Consider the following 23,055-nt stretch of genomic DNA (forward strand, 5'->3'; position numbering starts at 1 on the left):
TGAGTCCTTACCCATGTGTCCCAGCTCAGCATTGAGTCCTTACCCACGTGTCCCAGCTCAGCGTTGAGTCCTTACCCATGTGTTCCAGCTCAGCGTTGAGTGCCTGCAGCCAGTAGAGGTCCATGTTATCCAGGTCATAAGAGCACATGGCCTCAGCCAGCTCCTTGATGTTAACGTATCCCGTCTCCGTAGAGGTCCAGCACTGGATATACCTCTTCTGTAGGGTGAACACCGTCTCCTTGGGCTTCTCCGCTACGTTCCTACAGACACAAATACAAACAAGTGTAAGGAATCACTGGCAGATTGGGAAGTCGTCCAGTACCCAGACAAACAGAGAACCAGTAACCCTCTACAGTCATACCCATATACAGGTTGAGTATGGCAGACCTGGACACTGAGAAGCACCTAAATTGGAACGTAGTGGCTGTACAGTAACATGCTATACATGACATCAGATCTCAGGCTCTGTGCTTCACAGCACTGTCTGGGTTTTGGCTGTACAGTAACACGCTATACATGACGTCAGAGCTCAGGCTCTGTGCTTCACAGCGCTGTATGGGTTTTGGCTGACAGCTGTTCTGAACTTGTCATCCCATCCCCTCCTGGTAATTGAGCAACTTTTGCACACTTTGTCTGAGTGAGGGAATTGCTGTAAATTACGAGGACTCTACGTATTTTGAAAGATGAGACGTTGAGGATTATAATAAATACCGCTTTGATGTCATACAAGCCAAACATAATAAAACTCATGTCATATGCAGTGTCAACGTTTATGATCACTATGTTTGATGTCCTAAACAGGACGGCGTCGTACCCTGGTTTGTCCTAAAGAGGACGACGTCGTACCCTGGTTTGTCCTGAAGAGGACACGACGTCGTACCCTGGTTTGTCCTAAACAGGACGACGTCGTACCCTGGTTTGTCCTAAACAGGATGACGTCGTACCCTGGTTTGTCCTAAACAGGACGACGTCGTACCCTGGTTTGTCCTAAACAGGACGACGTCGTACCCTGGTTTGTCCTAAACAGGATGACGTCGTACCCTGGTTTGTCCTGAAGAGGACACGGCGTCGTACCCTGGTTTGTCCTAAACAGGACGACGTCGTACCCTGGTTTGTCCTAAACAGGATGACGTCGTACCCTGGTTTGTCCTAAACAGGATGACACGGCGTCGTACCCGGACCTGTCCTGAACAGAATGAGCCTGTGTGTATTGTGAAGAACATTTGGCACTGACCACACATCGGAATAGAGTCACGCGTGCATTCCTATGCACACCAAAATCACAACCTACTTCTCTGTATTGCCTTATGAAATACTATTTTACAGTGTTAGGCTTTCACAATTTAGCTTGTCATGTTGGCAATAGAACAAGCTTTCAAATTATGCTCACATGACCCAGATTGCGATTTAATAGTAGACAATTTGTGGATTGTGTAAACAGTAGTTCTGTGTTGGCAGGAATGCAGGGCCGTGTTCCAAACCAAACAGGCAGGGATGGAGGGCTGTGTTCCAAACCAAACAGGCAGGAATGCAGGGCTGTGTTCCAAACCAAACAGGCAGGGATGCAGGGCTGTGTTCCAAACCAAACAGGCAGGGATGGAGGGCTGTGTTCCAAACCAAACAGGCAGGAATGCAGGGCTGTGTTCCAAACCAAACAGGCAGGGATGCAGGGCTGTGTTCCAAACCAAACAGGCAGGGATGCAGGGCTGTGTTCCAAACCAAACAGGCAGGGATGCAGGGCTGTGTTCAGGCAAACCAAACAGGCAGGGATGCAGGGCCGTGTTCCAAACCAAACAGGCAGGGATGCAGGGCCGTGTTCCAAACCAAACAGGCAGGGATGCAGGGCTGTGTTCCAAACCAAACAGGCAGGGATGCAGGGCCGTGTTCCAAACCAAACAGGCAGGGATGCAGGGCCGTGTTCCAAACCAAACAGGCAGGGATGCAGGGCTGTGTTCCAAACCAAACAGGCAGGGCTGTTCCAAACCAAACAGGCAGGGCTGTTCCAAACCAAACAGGCAGGGCTGTGTTCCAAACCAAACAGGCAGGGCTGCAAGGCTGTGTTCCAAACCACTACAAGTGTGCTTACTCTAGTTCCTCAAAGGCACAGAAAAAAAAATACTTTATGACTGAAGACTATATTTTTTTATCATAAAAGTGCATCGAAATTACTTAGGAACTGTGCACACTTTGGAGAGGTGGGGCCACTTGGAGACACCAGTCTGGAGAGGAGTGGCCACTTGGAGACACCAGTCTGGAGAGGAGTGGTCACTTGGAGTCACCAGTCTGGAGAGGAGTGGTCACTTGGAGTCACCAGTCTGGAGAGGAGTGGTCACTTGGAGTCACCAGTCTGGAGAGGAGTGGTCACTTGGAGTCACCAGTCTGGAGAGGAGTGGTCACTTGGAGTCACCAGTCTGGAGAGGAGTGGTCACTTGGAGTCACCAGTCTGGAGAGGAGTGGTCACTTGGAGTCACCAGTCTGGAGAGGAGTGGTCACTTGGAGTCACCAGTCTGGAGAGGAGTGGTACTTGGAGTCACCAGTCTGGAGAGGAGTGGTCACTTGGAGTCACCAGTCTGGAGAGGAGTGGTCACTTGGAGTCACCAGTCTGGAGAGGAGTGGTCACTTGGAGTCACCAGTCTGGAGAGGAGTGGTCACTTGGAGTCACCAGTCTGGAGAGGAGTGGTCACTTGGAGTCACCAGTCTGGAGAGGAGTGGTACTTGGAGTCACCAGTCTGGAGAGGAGTGGTCACTTGGAGTCACCAGTCTGGAGAGGAGTGGTCACTTGGAGTCACCAGTCTGGAGAGGAGTGGTCACTTGGAGTCACCAGTCTGGAGAGGAGTGGTCACTTGGAGTCACCAGTCTGGAGAGGAGTGGTCACTTGGAGTCACCAGTCTGGAGAGGAGTGGTCACTTGGAGTCACCAGTCAGTCCTCTCACTGAAACCCTTGACATGTTTTAATCTTATGGATTCAGTCTTGAGTCAGGGGAACGGTTGTCCTCACCTTATTCTAATAATTTCCCCATACTCTACAAACTGTTCCCTTTTAATTGCTGTAGCCCTATGTAGCCCTATACATATGGGCCAATTCCTCTCTCACACTGGAGAAGAAAATAACCACACACACACACTCCTGGTTTAGAGACCTTTTGATTGTATTTTTTACAATGTGGATTTTGGTGCTGCTACTTACTGCACCACAAAGGGAAACATTTTGTAGTGTCTATGTTAGATGGAGGCGCGTGGGAGGGTTACCCGACGGAGGCGCGTGGGAGGGTTACCCGATGGAGGCGCGTGGGAGGGTTACCCGACGGAGGGTTACCCGATGGAGGCGCGTGGGAGGGTTACCCGACGGAGGCGGCGTGGGAGGGTTACCCGACGGAGGCGCGTGGGAGGGTTACTCGACGGAGGCGCGTGGGAGGGTTACCCGACGGAGGCGGCGTGGGAGGGTTACTCGACGGAGGCGGCGTGGGAGGGTTACCCGACGGAGGCGCTGTGGGAGGGTTACCCGACGGAGGCGGCGTGGGAGGGTTACCCGACGGAGGCGGCGTGGGAGGGTTACCCGACGGAGGCGCGTGGGAGGGTTACCCGATGGAGGGTTACCCGACGGAGGCGGCGTGGGAGGGTTACCCGATGGAGGGTTACCTGATGGAGGCGCGTGGGATGGTTTCGGGGAAGGCCGGCACCTGCACCCCCTTCTCCCACTCCTGTCTCCAGGTGTCTCCCAGCAAGTAATAGTCTTCAGGGGAGACATGGTGAGAGTCTGGCAGCTTCATGGCACTGATCAGGTCTTTCCTGAACACCTAGAGAGAGAGGAGAGAGGGTATCAACAGGCTGAGGGAGGAGAGAGGGTATCAACAGGCTGACAGAGACATTCTACCCTAGTGAGGGAGGAGAGAGGGTATCAACAGGCTGACAGAGACATTCTACCCTAGTGAGGGAGGAGAGAGGGTATCAACAGGCTGACAGAGACATTCTACCCTAGTGAGGGAGGAGAGGGGGTATCAACAGGCTGACAGAGACATTCTACCCTAGTGAGGGAGGAGAGGGGGTATCAACAGGCTGACAGAGACATTCTACCCTAGTGAGGGAGGACAGAGGGTATCAACAGGCTGACAGAGACATTCTACCCTAGTGAGGGAGGAGAGAGGGTATCAACAGGCTGACAGAGACATTCTACCCTGGTGAGGGAGGAGAGAGGGTATCAACAGGCTGACAGAGACATTCTACCCTAGTGAGGGAGGAGAGAGGGTATCAACAGGTTGACAGAGACATTCTACCCTAGTGAGGGAGGAGAGAGGGTATCAACAGGCTGACAGAGACATTCTACCCTAGTGAGGGAGGAGAGAGGGTATCAACAGGCTGACAGAGACATTCTACCCTAGTGAGGGAGGAGAGAGGGTATCAACAGGCTGACAGAGACATTCTACCCTAGTGAGGGAGGAGAGAGGGTATCAACAGGCTGACAGAGACATTCTACCCTAGTGAGGGAGGAGAGAGGGTATCAACAGGCTGACAGAGACATTCTACCCTGGTGAGGGAGGAGAGGGGGTATCAACAGGCTGACAGAGACATTCCACCCTAGTGAGGGAGGAGAGGGGGTATCAACAGGCTGACAGAGACATTCTACCCTAGTGAGGGAGGAGAGAGGGTATCAACAGGCTGACAGAGACATTCTACCCTAGTGAGGGAGGAGAGGGGGTATCAACAGGCTGACAGAGACATTCTACCCTAGTGAGGGAGGAGAGGGGGTATCAACAGGCTGACAGACATTCTACCCTAGTGAGGGAGGAGAGAGGGTATCAACAGGCTGACAGAGACATTCTACCCTAGTGAGGGAGGAGAGAGGGTATCAACAGGCTGACAGAGACATTCTACCCTGGTGAGGGAGGAGAGGGGGTATCAACAGGCTGACAGAGACATTCCACCCTAGTGAGGGAGGAGAGGGGGTATCAACAGGCTGACAGAGACATTCTACCCTAGTGAGGGAGGAGAGAGGGTATCAACAGGTTGACAGAGACATTCTACCCTAGTGAGGGAGGAGAGAGGGTATCAACAGGCTGACAGAGACATTCTACCCTAGTGAGGGAGGAGAGGGGGTATCAACAGGCTGACAGACATTCTACCCTAGTGAGGGAGGAGAGAGGGTATCAACAGGCTGACAGAGACATTCTACCCTAGTGAGGGAGGAGAAAGGGTATCAACAGGCTGACAGAGACATTCTACCCTAGTGAGGGAGGATAGAGGGTATCAACAGGCTGACAGAGACATTCTACCCTAGTGAGGGAGGAGAGAGGGTATCAACAGGCTGACAGAGACATTCTACCCTAGTGAGGGAGGAGAGGGGGTATCAACAGGCTGACAGAGACATTCTACCCTAGTGAGGGAGGAGAGAGGGTATCAACAGGCTGACAGAGACATTCTACCCTAGTGAGGGAGGAGAGAGGGTATCAACAGGCTGACAGAGATTCTACCCTAGTGAGGGAGGAGAGGGGCCAAAATGGTCCCCTATTACCTAAACAGTGCACTACTATTGACCAGAGCCCTATGGAGTTGTCATGAGGGAACAAGCTGAGAGATAACCAGCCCATAGACAGGAAACAGTGTCCTTCTCATACTGTACCTCTGCTGGTTTCTTGGGCATGGGAGCAGGGGTTCCAGGTTTGCTTCCATGCTTGTTGGAAGAGCAGAAGGAGGTGGACGGACCTGAAGTAAACGGGAGTTTGAGAGAGGAACAGGGTGCACACGCCAGGGTTGGGCTCAATTCTAATTGAAGGCAGTCAATTCAGGAAGTAAACTAAAATTACAATTCAATCGGGGGAAAAAAATCCTTTATTTTCAATAAACTGAAATGTAGTAGCTATTTATTTCAAATATTTTAAAACTTCCTGAATTGACTGGCTTCGTTTCAGATTGAGCCAACCCTGGTCCAGGTTTTAAAACTTCCTGAATTGACTCGCTTCGTTTCAGATTGAGCCAACCCTGGTACAGGTTTTAAAACTTCCTGAATTGACTGGCTTCGTTTCAGATTGAGCCAACCCTGGTACATGCCTGACCTGTTTCTTTTGTCAAGATGAAAATGCAAAATATACAACAAACACTTCGGAAAGTATTCAGACCCCTTGACTTTTCCCCAGATTTTGTTACATTACAGCCATATTCTGAAATGGATTTGTCCCCCCTCATCAATCTACACACAATACCCCAAAATGACAAAACAATAACAGGTTTAGGAATTGTTGCTAATTTATCAAATAAAATAAACAGAATTATCATATTTATTTAAGTATTCAGGTTCTTTACTCAGTACTTTGTTGAAGCACCTTTGGCAGCGATTACAACCTCGTGTCTTCTTGGGTATGATGCTACCAGCTTCCCACAGCTTGGCTGTTTCTCCCATTCTTCTCTGCAGATCCTCTCAATCTCTGTCAGGTTGGATGGGGAGCGTTGCTGCACAGCTATTTTCAGGTCTCAAGAGATGTTCGATCGGGTTCAAATCCGGGCTCTGGATGGGCCACTCAAGGACATTCAGAGACTTGTCCCGAAGCCACTCCTGCATTGTCTTGTATGTGTGCTTAGGGTCGGTGTCCTGTTGGAAGGTGACCTTTCTCCCCAGTCTGAGGTCCTGGGTACTCTGGAGCAGTTTTTCATCAAGGATCTCTCTGTACAATGCTCCGTTCCTCTTTCCCTCGATCCTGATTAGTCTCCCAGTCCCTGCCGCTGAAAAACATCCCCACAGCATGATGCTGCCACCACCATGCTTCATCGTAGGGATGGTGCCAGGTTTCCTCCAGATGTGATGCTTGGCATTCAGGCCAAAGAGTTCAATCTTGGTTTCATCAAACCAGAGAATCTTGTTTCTCAGGATCTGAGTCTTTAGGTGCCTTTTGGTAAACTCCAAGCGGGCTGTCATTTGCCTTTTACTGAGGAGTGGCTTCCGTCTGGCCACTCTACCATAAAGGCCTGATTGGTGGAGTGCTGCAGAGATGGTTGTCCTTCTGGAAGTTTCTCCCATCTCCACAGAGGACCTCTGACAGCGCTCCAGAGTAACCATTGGGTTTTTGGTCACCTCCCTGACCAAGGCCCTTCTCCCCCGATTGCTCAGTTTGGCCGGGTGGCCAGCTCTAGGCAGAGGCTTGGTGGTTCCAAACTACTTCCATTTGGAGGCGCCTGTGTTCTTGAGGACCTTCAATGCTGCAGAAATGTTTTGGTACCCTTCCCCAGATCTGTGCCTCGACACAATCCTGTCTCGGAGCTCTATGGACAATTTCTTCGACCTCACGGCTTGGTTTTTGCTCTGACATGCACTGTCAACTGTGGGACCTTATATAGACAGGTGTGTACCTTTCCAAATCAGGTCCAATCAATTTACCACAGCTGGAGTCCAATCAAAATGTCCCAAAAGTTGGTTATCTTTTTTTATTATGGGGTAATGTGTGTAGATTGTATTGAATAACATTTCCTCAGCATTTTAGAATAAGGCTGTAACGTAACAAAATGTGGAAAAAGTCAAGGGGTCTGAATACTTTCCGAAGACAACAAGGTATAAAAAAATAAAAAACAACCACATGTCGTTTTAGGTCATGAAGTTTATGCAGAAAGTGAACTCACTCTCATTGTCAGAACTGTCACTGCTGCTTGAAGACCTGATCCGTTTCATCCTGACGTATCCTACAGGGGGGAGAGGCATGAGAAGCTGAGCAATGAGACGTAGAATAGCCATATATGAGCCCAACGGGAGACTAAAGAACTTCCATCCTATCCATAACCATATATGAGCCCAACGGGAGACTAAAGAACTTCCATCCTATCCATAACCATATATGAGCCCAACGGGAGACTAAAGAACTTCCATCCTATCCATAACCATATATGAGCCCAACGGGAGACTAAAGAACTTCCATCCTATCCATAACCATATATGAGCCCAACGGGAGACTAAAGAACTTCCATCCTATCCATAACCATATATGAGCCCAACGGGAGACTAAAGAACTTCCATCCTATCCATAACCATATATGAGCCCAACGGGAGACTAAAGAACTTCCATCCTATCCATAACCATATATGAGCCCAACGGGAGACTAAAGAACTTCCATCCTATCCATAACCATATATGAGCCCAACGGGAGACTAAAGAACTTCCATCCTATCCATAACCATATATGAGCCCAACGGGAGACTAAAGAACTTCCATCCTATCCATAACCATATATGAGCCCAACGGGAGACTAAAGAACTTCCATCCTATCCATAACCATATATGAGCCCAACGGGAGACTAAAGAACTTCCATCCTATCCATAACCATATATGAGCCCAACGGGAGACTAAAGAACTTCCATCCTATCCATAACCATATATGAGCCCAACGGGAGACTAAAGAACTTCCATCCTATCCATAACCATATATGAGCCCAACGGGAGACTAAAGAACTTCCATCCTATCCATAACCATATATGAGCCCAACGGGAGACTAAAGAACTTCCATCCTATCCATAACCATATATGAGCCCAACGGGAGACTAAAGAACTTCCATCCTATCCATAACCATATATGAGCCCAACGGGAGACTAAAGAACTTCCATCCTATCCATAACCATATATGAGCCCAACGGGAGACTAAAGAACTTCCATCCTATCCATAACCATATATGAGCCCAACGGGAGACTAAAGAACTTCCATCCTATCCAATAACATCGATCATACCCCCTTTTATATCTAAACAAAAAAACATGCACTCGATCATACCGTTTTCTTTATATCTGGAAGCTGTAAGGGGTACAAATCAAGATGCAGGGGGTACAAATCAAGATGCAGGGGGTACAAATCAAGATGCAGGGGGTACAAATCAAGATGCAGGGGGTACAAATCAAGATGCAGGGGGTACAAATTTGACCTCTTTTTCTTAAAGCCCAGAAAAATAAAGTGCTCTGACAAAAGGCTGTAAACTATGTCAGAACTAGGCTTTTGTCAGAACCTAGAAAGAGATTTTCAATGCCCTCCTTTTGTGATGAACATGAATTAGTGGGCTTTAATTGATGTTCAGTCAAATGTTCCTCTGTTAATTTTGTCAAAATAAACATTTTTATTTCAGAAAGGTCTCTGTTGTGTTTCTTTAGATAGCTCAACCTTAGATGACATCCTGTATACTTTAATCATTTTACCAATATGTTATGGAGCTCATTTCTGGGTGTGGAAATTATATTTTAGATGTTATTTTTTGTTTGTTTTAAAAAGTCACCAGAACCAAGCTTTTCAATACTTAAACATATATTTTTTGGGAGGGGGGGGGGGTTCCTAGGAAACACCCCAAAACAGGGGGACCCCTCAACGCCAAGCTAACTTTTCCCCCACAGCTAACACCTTTTCCAGAGGAAACGCTGGGGCCAGTTATCTACAAAATTCTATATTTTGGGAGAAAACAGTTTTCAACCAGCGATTGAGTTGTGTGAGTCTGCTGTAGAGCTCACCACTCCCCCTAACTGGGAGGGGGCCAAAGACTCTACTGTAGAGCTCACCACTCCCCCTAACTGGGAGGGGGACAGAGACTCTGCTGTAGAGCTCACCACTCCCCCTAACTGGGAGGGGGCCAAAGACTCTACTGTAGAGCTCACCACTCCCCCTAACTGGGAGGGGGCCAGAGACTCTGCTGTAGAGCTCATCACTCCCCCTAACTGGGAGGGGGCCAAAGACTCTACTGTAGAGCTCACCACTCCCCCTAACTGGGAGGGGGCCAGAGACTCTGCTGTAGAGCTCACCACTCCCCCTAACTGGGAGGGGGCCAGAGACTCTACTGTAGAGCTCACCACTCCCCCTAACTGGGAGGGGGCCAGAGACTCTGCTGTAGAGCTCATCACTCCCCCTAACTGGGAGGGGGCCAGAGACTCTGCTGTAGAGCTCATCACTCCCCCTAACTGGGAGGGGGCCAAAGACTCTACTGTAGAGCTCACCACTCCCCCTAACTGGGAGGGGGCCAGAGACTCTGCTGTAGAGCTCATCACTCCCCCTAACTGGGAGGGGGCCAGAGACTCTACTGTAGAGCTCACCACTCCCCCTAACTGGGAGGGGGCCAGAGACTCTGCTGTAGAGCTCATCACTCCCCCTAACTGGGAGGGGGCCAGAGACTCTGCTGTAGAGCTCATCACTCCCCCTAACTGGGAGGGGGCCAGAGACTCTGCTGTAGAGCTCATCACTCCCCCTAACTGGGAGGGGGACAGAGACTCTGCTGTAGAGCTCATCACTCCCCCTAACTGGGAGGGGGCCAGAGACTCTGCTGTAGAGCTCATCACTCCCCCTAACTGGGAGGGGGACAGAGACTCTGCTGTAGAGCTCATCACTCCCCCTAACTGGGAGGGGGACAGAGACTCTGCTGTAGAGCTCATCACTCCCCCTAACTGGGAGGGGGCCAAAGACTCTACTGTAGAGCTCACCACTCCCCCTAACTGGGAGGGGGCCAGAGACTCTGCTGTAGAGCTCATCACTCCCCCTAACTGGGAGGGGGACAGAGACTCTGCTGTAGAGCTCATCACTCCCCCTAACTGGGAGGGGGCCAGAGACTCTGCTGTAGAGCTCATCACTCCCCCTAATTGGGAGGGGGCCAGAGACTCTGCTGTAGAGCTCACCACTCCCCCTAACTGGGAGGGGGCCAGAGACTCTGCTGTAGAGCTCATCACTCCCCCTAACTGGGAGGGGGCCAGAGACTCTGCTGTAGAGCTCACCACTCCCCCTAACTGGGAGGGGGACAGAGACTCTGCTGTAGAGCTCATCACTCCCCCTAACTGGGAGGGGGCCAAAGACTCTACTGTAGAGCTCATCACTCCCCCTAACTGGGAGGGGGACAGAGACAATTACTTGATGCAGACACATCAGCAAACAGCACGGAGACAACTCACCATAAATGTCACGTCACAAAGTCTTCCTCTGGTGCACTCCAACCAACCTCCTCTCATCCCTGTAGACAGATTACAACAGCTCATGTCATTATGAGTCCATAGATGGAATAGCTGTGGGTAGGAGAACCCTGTCAATAGCTGTGGGTAGGAGAACCCTGTCAATAGCTGTGGGTAGGGGAACCCTGTCAATAGCTGTGGGTAGGAGAACCCTGTCAATAGCTGTGGGTAGGAGAACCCTGTCAATAGCTGTGGGTAGGAGAACCCTGTCAATAGCTGTGGGTAGGAGAACCCTGTCAATAGCTGTGGGTAGGAGAACCCTGTCAATAGCTGTGGGTAGGAGAACCCTGTCAATAGCTGTGGGTAGGAGAACCCTGTCAATAGCTGTGGGTAGGAGAACCCTGTCAATAGCTGTGGGTAGGAGAACCCTGTCAATAGCTGTGGGTAGGGGAACCCTGTCAATAGCTGTGGGTAGGGGAACCCTGTCAATAGCTGTGGGTAGGGGAACCCTGTCAATAGCTGTGGGTAGGGGAACCCTGTCAATAGCTGTGGGTAGGGGAACCCTGTCAATAGCTGTGGGTAGGAGAACCCTGTCAATAGCTGTGGGTAGGGGAACCCTGTCAATAGCTGTGGGTAGGAGAACCCTGTCAATAGCTGTGGGTAGGAGAACCCTGTCAATAGCTGTGGGTAGGAGAACCCTGTCAATAGCTGTGGGTAGGAGAACCCTGTCAATAGCTGTGGGTAGGAGAACCCTGTCAATAGCTGTGGGTAGGAGAACCCTGTCAATAGCTGTGGGTAGGGGAACCCTGTCAATAGCTGTGGGTAGGGGAACCCTGTCAATAGCTGTGGGTAGGGGAACCCTGTCAATAGCTGTGGGTAGGAGAACCCTGTCAATAGCTGTGGGTAGGGGAACCCTGTCAATAGCTGTGGGTAGGGGAACCCTGTCAATAGCTGTGGGTAGGGGAACCCTGTCAATAGCTGTGGGTAGGGGAACCCTGTCAATAGCTGTGGGTAGGGGAACCCTGTCAATAGCTGTGGGTAGGGGAACCCTGTCAATAGCTGTGGGTAGGAGAACCCTGTCAATAACTGTGGGTAAGAGAACCCTGCCAATAGCTGTGGGTAGGAGAACCCTGACCACTAGACAATATGATCCTGCTGGTAGGGGGCTGGGACCACTAGACAATATGATCCTGCTGGTATTGTACATCAACACGAGAAACACAAATTGTACTGTAACACTATCTATTGACAAAGACATTGCAACTTGAATAAACACAGGACTCACCATTGGTGAAAGCGCAACTTGCAGTCACTGACTAGTCTATTGTAACACCCCCAGTACCCCTGTAATATGGTCTACTGTAACACCCCTAGTACCCCTGTAATATGGTCTACTGTAACCCCCCCAGTACCCCTGTAATATGGTCTACTGTAACACCCCCAGTACCCCTGTAATATGGTCTACTGTAACACCCCTAGTACCCCTGTAATACGGTCTACTGTAACACCCCTAGTACCCCTGAAATATGGTCTACTGTAACACCCCTAGTACCCCTGTAATATGGTCTACTGTAACACCCCTAGTACCCCTGTAATACGGTCTACTGTAACACCCCCAGTACCCCTGTAATACGGTCTACTGTAACACCCCTAGTACCCCTGTAATACGGTCTACTGTAACACCCCTAGTACCCCTGTAATACGGTCTACTGTAACACCCCTAGTACCCCTGTAATATGGTCTACTGTAACACCCCTAGTACCCCTGTAATATGGTCTACTGTAACACCCCTAGTACCCCTGTAATATGGTCTACTGGGTCTACTGTAACACCCCTAGTACCCCTGTAATATGGTCTACTGTAACACCCCTAGTACCCCTGTAATACGGTCTACTGTAACACCCCTAGTACCCCTGTAATACGGTCTACTGTAACACCCCTAGTACCCCTGTAATACGGTCTACTGTAACACCCCTAGTACCCCTGTAATACGGTCTACTGTAACACCCCTAGTACCCCTGTAATACGGTCTACTGTAACACCCCTAGTACCCCTGTAATACGGTCTACTGTAACACCCCTAGTACCCCTGTAATACGGTCTACTGTAACACCCCTAGTACCCCTGTAATACGGTCTACTGTAACACCCCCAGTACCCCTGTAATACGGTCTACTGTAACACCCCTAGTACCCCTGTAATACGGTCTACTGTAACACCCCTAGTACCCCTGTAATACGGTCTACTGTAACACCCCCAGTACCCCTGTAATACGGTCTACTGTAACACCCCTAGTACCCCTGTAATATGGTCTACTGTAACACCATTTAGAGACACCGCTCCTGACACGTCCCATTTAGAGACACCGCTCCTGACACGTCCCATTTAGAGACACCGCTACTGACAATGGAAGTGGTGGCGGGCGTGTCTAATGGAACCCTATTCCCTATATAGTGCACTACTATAGACCAGAGCCCTATTCCCTATAGAGTGCACTACTATAGACCAGAGCCCTATTCCCTATAGAGTGCACTACTATAGACCAGAGCCCTATTCCCTATAGAGTGCACTACTATAGACCAGAGCCCTATTCCCTATAGAGTGCACTACTATAGACCAGAGCCCTATTCCCTATAGAGTGCACTACTATAGACCAGAGCCCTATTCCCTATATAGTGCACTACTATAGACCAGAGCCCTATTCCCTATATAGTGCACTACTATAGACCAGAGCCCTATTCCCTATATAGTGCACTACTATAGACCAGAGCCCTATTCCCTATATAGTGCACTACTATAGACCAGAGCCCTATTCCCTATATAGTGCACTACTATAGACCAGAGCCCTATTCCCTATATAGTGCACTACTTTAGACCAGAGCCCTATTCCCTATAGAGTGCACTACTATAGACCAGAGCCCTATTCCCTATATAGTGCACTACTTTAGACCAGAGCCCTATTCCCTATATAGTGCACTACTTTTGACTAGAGTCAGTGTGGAGGCTATATACAGGGGGTACAGTCAATGTGGAGGCTATATACAGGGTGTACCGGTACAGAGTCAATGTGGAGGCTATATACAGGGGGTACCGGTACAGAGTCAATGTGGAGGCTATATACAGGGGTTACCGGTACAGAGTCAATGTGGAGGCTATATACAGGGGTTACCGGTACAGAGTCAATGTAGAGGCTATATACAGGGGGTACCGGTACAGAGTCAATGTGGAGGCTATATACAGGGGGTACCGGTACAGAGTCAATGTGGAGGCTATATACAGGGGTTACCGGTACAGAGTCAATGTGGAGGCTATATACAGGGGTTACCGGTACAGAGTCAATGTGGAGGCTATATACAGGGGGTACCGGTACAGAGTCAATGTGGAGGCTATATACAGGGGGTACCGGTACAGAGTCAATGTGGAGGCTATATACAGGGGTTAGCTGTACAGGAGTCTTATGGCTTGGGGATAAAAGCTGTTTATAGACTTAGACCAAGCTAGACTTGGCGCTCCGGAACCGCTTGCTGTGCGATAGCAGAGAGAACAGTCTATGACCTGGGTGGCTGGAGTCTGACCATTTTTAGGGCCTTCCTCTGACACCGCCTGGTATAGAGATCCTGGCAGGAAGCTTGGCCCCAGTGATGTAGTGGACCGTATGCACTCCCCTCTGTAGTGCCTTGAGGTCGGAGGCCGAGCAGTTGCCATACTAGGAAACCAGGCATCCCCTCCACAATCAACTTAGAAACTTTATCTCCATTCCAAAAGACTGAAACGGGTTTAAAATACTGGTGTTACTCCAAATCTTAATAACCTGTTCACTTCAAATGATATGCCTTTGCTAACAAAGATTAAAACAGGACCTGATTGGTCTACCCTACCAAACTCCTTTTGGCAGGATTAATGTCGTCAGGATGAATATCCTTCATCGGCTAAATCAGGGGTGTCAAAGTCAAATGGACGGAGGGCCAAATAAAAAATTTAGCTACAAGCCGAGGGCCGGACTGTTCGAATGTTCATTGAAAAAAATTTAAATGACGCATATAGTCTAGTGAACCTAATTGAACCTGCTGAAAACCTAACAAATATATTCCAATATGATCAGATAAATAAAGCAATATTTTCTTATGGCTCTGTCAGTAATCTTTAATTTTCAACAGACACAAAAGACAAATTTCCTTTATATAAAAATCCCCATAACATGAACATTAAATGAAAGAAACCGGTATTCAAGGCACCATCAGTAGCCTATATTTTCTATTTTAGCAAAAGTGGGCTAAATTTACTTCAAAGAAAAAAACAATAATAGCAATTTTCTATCATCCACTCAACTGAAATATTTTTAAAATATAATTGGATTGAAATACAATAAAATAAAGTGCAAAAATCTATTAATCAAAAACAACACTTTGTTTAAGGAGAAGTAACATGCAGTGAAAACAAATATTAAACTTTAACTTTTAAACTTGAACTGAGTAAAAACTCTAAATATGTGATTGCACAGTAATGTTCACTTGTTTGAGGTTGAGGGTGATACTTGGTGGTGTCCCATCTTTTCCACAAGTTCATCAATGTTCGGGGTAAGGCTCTGAGCTGAGGAAATCCTCAGAATTGAGTGGAGGTGTTCAGCAGTAAGTCGACTTCTGTGTGATGTTTTGTTCAGGTTCATCAAAGAAAACAGTTGTTCACACAGGTATGTGCTGCCAAACATAGACAACGTTTGAGCAGCCTGGATGCGCAGCTGGGGCATTGTGTCGGGGAGGAAACGGGCGAACTCCGCAGCACCCACTGCCGCATATTTTGCCCTCAGTGCATCATTGCATTGGAGGTCAATCAACTCCATTTGGAGGTTTGGTGGTGAGCTTTCCACGTCAACAGCAAATGGGTTACCGAGCAGTTCCAACCTGCTTTTTTGTGCTTCAAAGTCAGCAAATCGGCGTCGAAAGTCAGCGGCAAGCATACCTATTTTATCAGCCAACTGTGCGCTCGGGAACGCACTGGTAGAGAGCTTCTCTTTCATGGTCTGGCAGCTGGGAAAGTGGCTCAAATTTTCTTTCCGCATCTGCGTCTCCCACAGAGTCAGTTTGGTTTTAAATGCCTTCACTGTACTGTACATATCAGAGATGACATGATCCCGACCCTGCAGCTGCAAGTTCATTGCATTCAGATGACTCGTAATGTCACACAGAAAAGCCATTTCACACAGAAACATTTCGTCTCGGAGTTGTGTTGTGTCTTTCCCTTTGCTGTCCAAGAACAGACAAATCTCCTCACGAAGCTCGAAACATCTTTGAAGCACCTTTCCCTGGCTTAGCCATCGCACCTCTGTGTGATAAGGCAAATCACCATGCTCCGTTTCTAACTCCGTCAGAAATGCCTTGAACTGGCGGTGATTCAAACCTTTGGCTCTGATAAAGTTAACTGTGCGCGTGATGATGCTCATTACATGCTCCATTTTCAAGGCTTTACCGCACAACGCTTCCTGGTGTATGATACAATGATAAGCTGTCAGCTCACCTGTCGCGTTTTCCTCTTGCATCTTTTCCCGTATCTTCGCCACCAGTCCGCTCCTGTGTCCACACATCGCAGGTGCTCCGTCGGTTGTCAAACCCACGAGTTTTTCCCAAGGCAGCTCCATCTCATTTACACATCTTGACACCTCTTCATACAAATCATGCCCCGTAGTTGTGCCATGCATAGGACGTAAAGCCAAAAACTCCTCTGTCACGCTTAGGCTGGAGTCCACTCCGCGGATGAAAATTGACAACTGGGCAATGTCAGAAATGTCGGTGCTCTCATCCACAGCCAAGGAATATGCAATGAAATCTTTTCCCTTTTTCACAAGCTGCTCTTTTAGATTGATGGACAACTGGTCTACTCTCTCGGCAATGGTGTTTCTGCTCAGACTCACATTTAAAAAGAGTTGCCTTTTTTCTGGGCAAACTTCGTCACAAACTTTAATCATGCAGTTTTTGATGAAATCCCCCTCCGTAAATGGCCGGGCTGATTTAGCGATCTCTTCTGCCAAAATAAAACTGGCCTTGACAGCAGCCTGGCCTTGTGATTTGGCTTTTTTGAACAGAGCCTGTCGAGATTTGAGGCCTCGTTTTAATTCCTCTGCCTTTTGTAGCCTTTGTTCCATGTCCATATTCTTGTTTTTGTCCGCGTGTTTCGTTTCATAATGTCGTCTCAGATTATACTCTTTCAGTACCGCCACACTTTCTCCACACAGAAGACACACAGGTTTTCCAGCTACCTCCGTGAACATATACTCCGACTCCCACCTTGTTTGAAACCCCCGGTTCTCAGTGTCCACCTTCCGTTTTGCCATTTTTGATGGGTATCTGAAAGTTAATTTTACTGTGATGCTGACGACTGCTGTGCCAATAAATATTGAAATGAAGCAGCCTACTGCTCGGTGCGTCACCGTTGCATTGTGGGAAATGTAGTATTGGTGCGTGTAAAAGATCTGCGGGCTGCCGGCTTGCTGCGGTCTGCGGGCCGGTTCTAATAATAAATCAAGATCATCCCAGGGGCCGTAAAAAACCTTCTCGCGGGCCGGATGTGGCCCGCGGGCCTTGACTCTGACATATGTGGGCTAAATGATCTACTCCAAAATATCCCCTGCCATCTATCGCAGTCCTTTTGTCAGAAAATGAATGCCAATTTAAATATATCTGGAACAATAAGAAACCTATTTAGCCTAAGGGTTTAGCAGGGATCGCTTTGCCAAAACTACAATTATATTACTGATTAGTTGGTGCCTAGACAGACGCCACACAATTTAGGTTGGGATGGAATCAATAGCATGTCACCCAAGAGCATTAGCTTCCTTACCATGTATTAATAGCATTGAAAAGATCCAGGCCTTATCTGACAATTGTAACAGTACATAATACACTCTTAACTTGGAAACATGCAAGGAGGTACCTGCAGATTACAGACAACGTATCACTCTGGTCACCGTTTGCCCTTAATCAAGATTTCCCCCCCAAATAAGGAGTATTGGACTTCTGGGCTGGAAGACCAAGAGCTTAGCCTTTATTTACTCAGGACACTCTTAAATCGTGGCAACAGATAAAAACTGAGATTGACTTTCTCAACACCGATTAGTTTTTTTATACCTACAACTTAAGACACTTCATAGGAGGGTCATAAGAAAGTCGATTAACTACGTTTTCAAATGACTGAAGATTAAAAAAATCTATTTACGAATCCTACTGTTCGGAGAGGTTTAATCTCCGACATATATTCTATTTTATAACAGAAGTTCCTCATCCTATGATGCGTTGAGACATGTTTGGGAGAGAGACATTGGACATGCATTCGGTGAGGAAGAATGGGCTTCTATATGCCAACGGGTTTACCCCTAATGCACCTCCATAAGCATACAACTACCTTTCTTCATAGAACCTACTTTACACCTGTTTGCCTCTACTTTGATTATATAACGTTGTGTTTGACCCTGACTCTAAACATCTGCTCAATACCCTTGTAAACTTAGCCCCCCAAAAAATGCATATTGTTACTATGGTCCACACCTGAAGTACCATCTGCGAGAATGTGGCTTTGTCAAGCTTCTGCTATTCTACCCCTATATACATATATATATATTTTTTTAAGAACTCTGGAAAAGTAAATTTTGTTCGTAGCTGTATACCATTAGCAGGGCCGGGATAATACCAATAATCACAATATTGTTTCCATGGCCAAAATGAAAACATGAAGCAATACAAACTCTTTGGTCCTTTAAAAACCTGCTGTATGTAACATATTGTGTGCTACAGCTTGGAAAATAAATACCCGTGACTCAATGACAACATAATGATGTTTGTTTACAACATTAGTGAGGTTTTCCTAAAGAAGTTTGTTTCCCCCAGAATTCCTCTGAAACTACTTCCACAGAGAGAACAATGAGCCAGATATTTCACCGAATGTATAAATGCGATGCATCCGGTTGGCGTTTACACTCACTACCAAATATGGTGATGAGAGGAAGTCCAGTGGCCGGCAGTGGGAGAAGATTGAGCAAGATGGCCGTTATGCTACAAATTTCCTCATAGATTAAACATTTGATCTCCATACAGTTTTCTGTTTCCAAAACTAGAATCTGTAACAAACAGAGTGGACTGCATTTTGTAGACTTTACCTTATGCCAAAGTTTTAAACAATTGCATTGTTTAGCAGGAAAGCCAGGGCAAACAGAATTATTACACAGGATCAATACAAAGTAGGCGTCCCCTAACGGAAATATGCAAACAAAAGCTAGAACGCGCCAATAGGATCTCACTAGCTCCTGCTTGGCTCTGCCCACATCCTTGCCTGTTCTGCCCGATATTATTAATTTGCTCCCATTGGAAACGACAAGTTAGGGTCTATATTGGGTTAGTTATAAATATCTTTGCTTTTCCCGTTCCATAGATTAACTACGCTCAATTACGAAAAAGGAAAGTTATTTTCATGAGAATAAAGTGCATGAACCATTGTGTTTTGTTCTTATAACTATGGCAGGACGCGTTGTCTAACTTACGTTATTCACCATCAACTAACAAGTCTAAGCATAGGCTAACCCAATTTGATATATAACTAACTAGCAGTAATATGGAATCACAGTATGTAAATAAGAACGCCAAATCCACTATCCTCCATTTACCTCCACAAATGACCCGTTTCCTGAAGCTAACAGACCCCGGCCCCTGTCACTCAAAATATACATTCTGTAAAACCAAGCATATTGCCATGCGGTGGTCGCTAGACCAACACTACAAAACACATCCAGACTGGGACAAAACACACACCCAGACTGGGACAAAACACACACCCAGACTGGGACAAAACACACATCCAGACTGGGACAAAACACACACCCAGACTGGGACAAAACACACACCCAGACTGGGACAAAATACTGGCGGCCTTGGCGCCAAACTCAGGCCTCGCTTCATGACGTGGAATACAGCACGGTGGTGGCTGAAATCAAACAACGGCACCGCCATACTGGCTACTTGTGATGCCAAAATATCACTTCATTTTAGCTCCCAGCGCCATTTCTCAATGTCTGAATTAATTCAGACGTTAATCCATTAGAGTATCGATGTGACCGAGTATCACATTAATAATTTGTGCCATACGAGGTTGAAATATCTGCATGAGAGAGGAGGAAGTTAGCTAGCTAGCAGGCCATACAGCCTGGCTGAACCATAAGGGCAAGCATGCTCGGCACACTAAGACCAGATTGTTCAGCGACCTTACCTTGGGTCAGCGGTAAATTCTGCTGCTTATTGAGACTCGTGATTTCTTTCACCCAATTCCTCACATATAAACACCGCAGACTCTTAGTAAAACGGTATTTTTTTGTGAGAGTATTTCCCAGAGTTAGCTTCAACCTCTCCTCATCACGGCATAACAGGGCTATTGTACCACCCTGTCCGCTGGGTCATAGACTCCGCCTGGCTTGGGGCTGTATGGTCAACACTGTACTTCGGTTTAAAATGTATTGAATTTATATATACGGTCTCTGGTTGAAGCATTGGCCTGCGCTACTGAACTGAACTAAATTGGTGATATTCTGTAAAATATATTGAACTGTATATCTGTGTGCCATTCAGAGGGTGAATGGGCAATACAAAATATTTAAGTGCCTTTGGACAGGTTATAGTAGTAGGTGCCAGGCTCCCCATTTTGAGTGTTTCAAGAATTGCAACGCTGCTGGGTTTTTCACACTCAACCGTTTTCCCTGTGTGTATTAAGAATGATGCACCACCCAAATGACATCCAGACAACTTGACACAACTGTGGGAAGCATTGGAGTCAACATGGACCAGCATCCCCGTGGAACGCTTTCGACACATTGTAGAGTCCATGCCCTGATGAATTGAGGGGGTGCAACTCAAGAGTAGGAAGGTGTTGCTAATTTTTTGTCCACTCAGTGTATGTATCCGTTTCAGTCAACAATAATTTGCTCCTGACACCAAAATGTGTGTTTATGGTTACACCACTGTTATAACTCGGGCAGTTGTTGTTGCCATCCTGTACCTGTCCCGCAGGTGTGATGTTCGGATGTACCAATCTTGTGCAGGTGTTGTTACACGTGGTCTGCCACTGCGAGGACGATCAGCTGTCCGCCCTGTCTCCCTGTAGTGCTTTCTTAGGCGTCTCACAGTAAGGACATTACAATTTATTGCCCTGGCCACATCTGCAGTCCTCATGCCTCCTTGCAGCATGCCTAAGGCACGTTCACGCAGATGAGCATGGACCCTGGGCATCTTTCGTTTCGTGTTTTTCAGAGTCAGTAGAAGGCCTCTTTAGTGTCCTAAGTTTTCATAACTGTGACCTTAATTGCCTACCGTCTGTAAGCTGTTAGTGTCTGAACGACCGTTCCACAGGTGCATGTTCATTAATTGTTTATGGTTCATTGAACAAGCATGGGAAACAGTGTTTAAACCCTTTACTTTTTGGAGAAATGTCCTCTGGTCTGATGAAACAAAAATAGAACTGTTTGGCCATAATGACCATCGTTATGTTTGGAGGAAAAAGGGGGAGGCTTGCAAACCGAAGAACACCATTCCAACCGTGAAGCACGGGGGTGGCAGCATCATGTTGTGGGGGTGCTTTGCTGCAGGAGGGACTGGTGCACTTCACAAAATAGATGGCATCATGAGGAAAGAAAATTATGTGGATATATTGAAGAAACATCTCAAGACATCAGTCAGGAAGTTAAAGCTTGGGTCTTCCAAATGGACAATGACCTCAAGTATACTTCCAAAGTTGTGGCAAAATGGCTTAAGGACAACAAAGTCAAGGTATTGAAGTGCCCTGACCTCAACCCTATAGAATCAAATCAAGTTTATTTTTTTATTTTTTTGCAAACATTTGTTTGCAGAACTGAAAAAGCGTGTGCGAGCAAGGAGGCCTACAAACCTGACTCAGTTACACCAGCTCTGTCAGGAGGAATGGGCCAAAATTCACCCAACTTATTGTGGGAAGCTTGTGGAAGGCTACCCAAAATGTTTGACCCAAGTTAAACAATTTAAAGGCAATGCTACCAAATACTAATTGAGTGTATGTAAACGTCTGACCCACTGGGAATGTGTTTTAAGAAATAAAACCTGAAATAAATCATTCTCTCTACTATTATTCTGACATTTCACATTCTTAAAATAAAGTGGTGATCCTAACTGACCTAAAACAGGAAATTTTTACTTGGATTAAATGTCAGGAATTGTGAAAAAAATGAGTTTAAATGTATTTGGTTAAGGTGTATGTAAACTTCCGACTTCAACTGTATATCTGTTTACTATATCTGGTTATGGCCATTGCCAGCCAACTACCATCAGAAAGTCTGTACGGTATAACAACAAAATCTCCCACAACGACGCCACACTAAAATCTAAAATAAACACACCACAGAACATAAAACTGATCTTTTGACAAATATATTAGACATGTTCCATTTGATTCTACAAAAGAAGCAGATACAAAAAAGGAAGCTTTTTTTTTTTTTTTTACAAAGTCCAATCATATCATTCCTTCAACAAATACAAATATTACAGTATATTGTCTGTCCCAAATAGGCACCCTAGTCCTTTTATAGTGCATTACCCTGGTCAAAAGTAGTGCACTATAAAGGGAATAGGGTGCCATAGGGCCCTGGTCAAAAGTAGTGCACTATGAAGGGAATAGGGTGCCATTTAGGAAGTACACAGTGCCTTTGGAATGTATTCAGACCCCTTGACTTTTTCCACATTTTGTTACGTTACAGCCTTATACTAAAATTGATTAAATAAATAAAAATCCTCAGCAATCTACACACAATACCCCATAACGACAAAGCAAAAACAGTATTTTCGATATTTGGGCAAATGTAAAAACAAATACAAAACAGAAATACCTTATTTACATTTACATTAGAGTTTACCAAAAGGCACCTAAAGACTCTCAGGCCATGAGAAACAAGATTCTCTGGTCTGATGAAACCAAGATTGAACTCTTCGGCCAGAATGCCAAGCGTCACGTCTGGAGGAAACCTGGCACCATCCCTACGGTGAAGCATGGTGGTGGCAGCATCCCTACGGTGAAGCATGGTGGTGGCGGGACTTGAACCCGATCGAACATCTCTGGAGAGACCTGAAAATAGCTGTGCAGCAACGCTCCCCATCCAACCTGACAGAG

General features: G+C 46.9%; 1 protein-coding gene across 2 annotated transcripts in view; it reads right to left on the minus strand.

Moving 5' to 3' along the window:
• The window catches only part of LOC139541699 (protein Jade-3-like), a 37,967-nt gene extending 17,640 nt beyond the window's left edge, over positions 1 to 20,327 (minus strand). The window contains exons 1-6 of one of the 2 annotated variants that reach the window (XM_071346634.1): positions 20,137 to 20,327; positions 10,893 to 10,951; positions 7,606 to 7,665; positions 5,618 to 5,700; positions 3,640 to 3,797; positions 76 to 260 (exon numbers count right to left, since the gene is read on the minus strand). In XM_071346634.1, the coding sequence (XP_071202735.1) occupies positions 76 to 260; positions 3,640 to 3,797; positions 5,618 to 5,700; positions 7,606 to 7,654 (475 nt within the window). In that variant the 5' untranslated portion in view covers positions 7,655 to 7,665; positions 10,893 to 10,951; positions 20,137 to 20,327. The remainder of the gene's footprint in view (positions 1 to 75; positions 261 to 3,639; positions 3,798 to 5,617; positions 5,701 to 7,605; positions 7,666 to 10,892; positions 10,952 to 20,136) is intronic. The other variant, XM_071346636.1, reaches the window with a different exon arrangement.
• Between the last annotated feature and the right edge of the window lie 2,728 nt (positions 20,328 to 23,055).

Source organism: Salvelinus alpinus, chromosome 16, assembly GCF_045679555.1.
Source record: "Salvelinus alpinus chromosome 16, SLU_Salpinus.1, whole genome shotgun sequence".
NCBI lineage: Eukaryota > Metazoa > Chordata > Actinopteri > Salmoniformes > Salmonidae > Salvelinus > Salvelinus alpinus.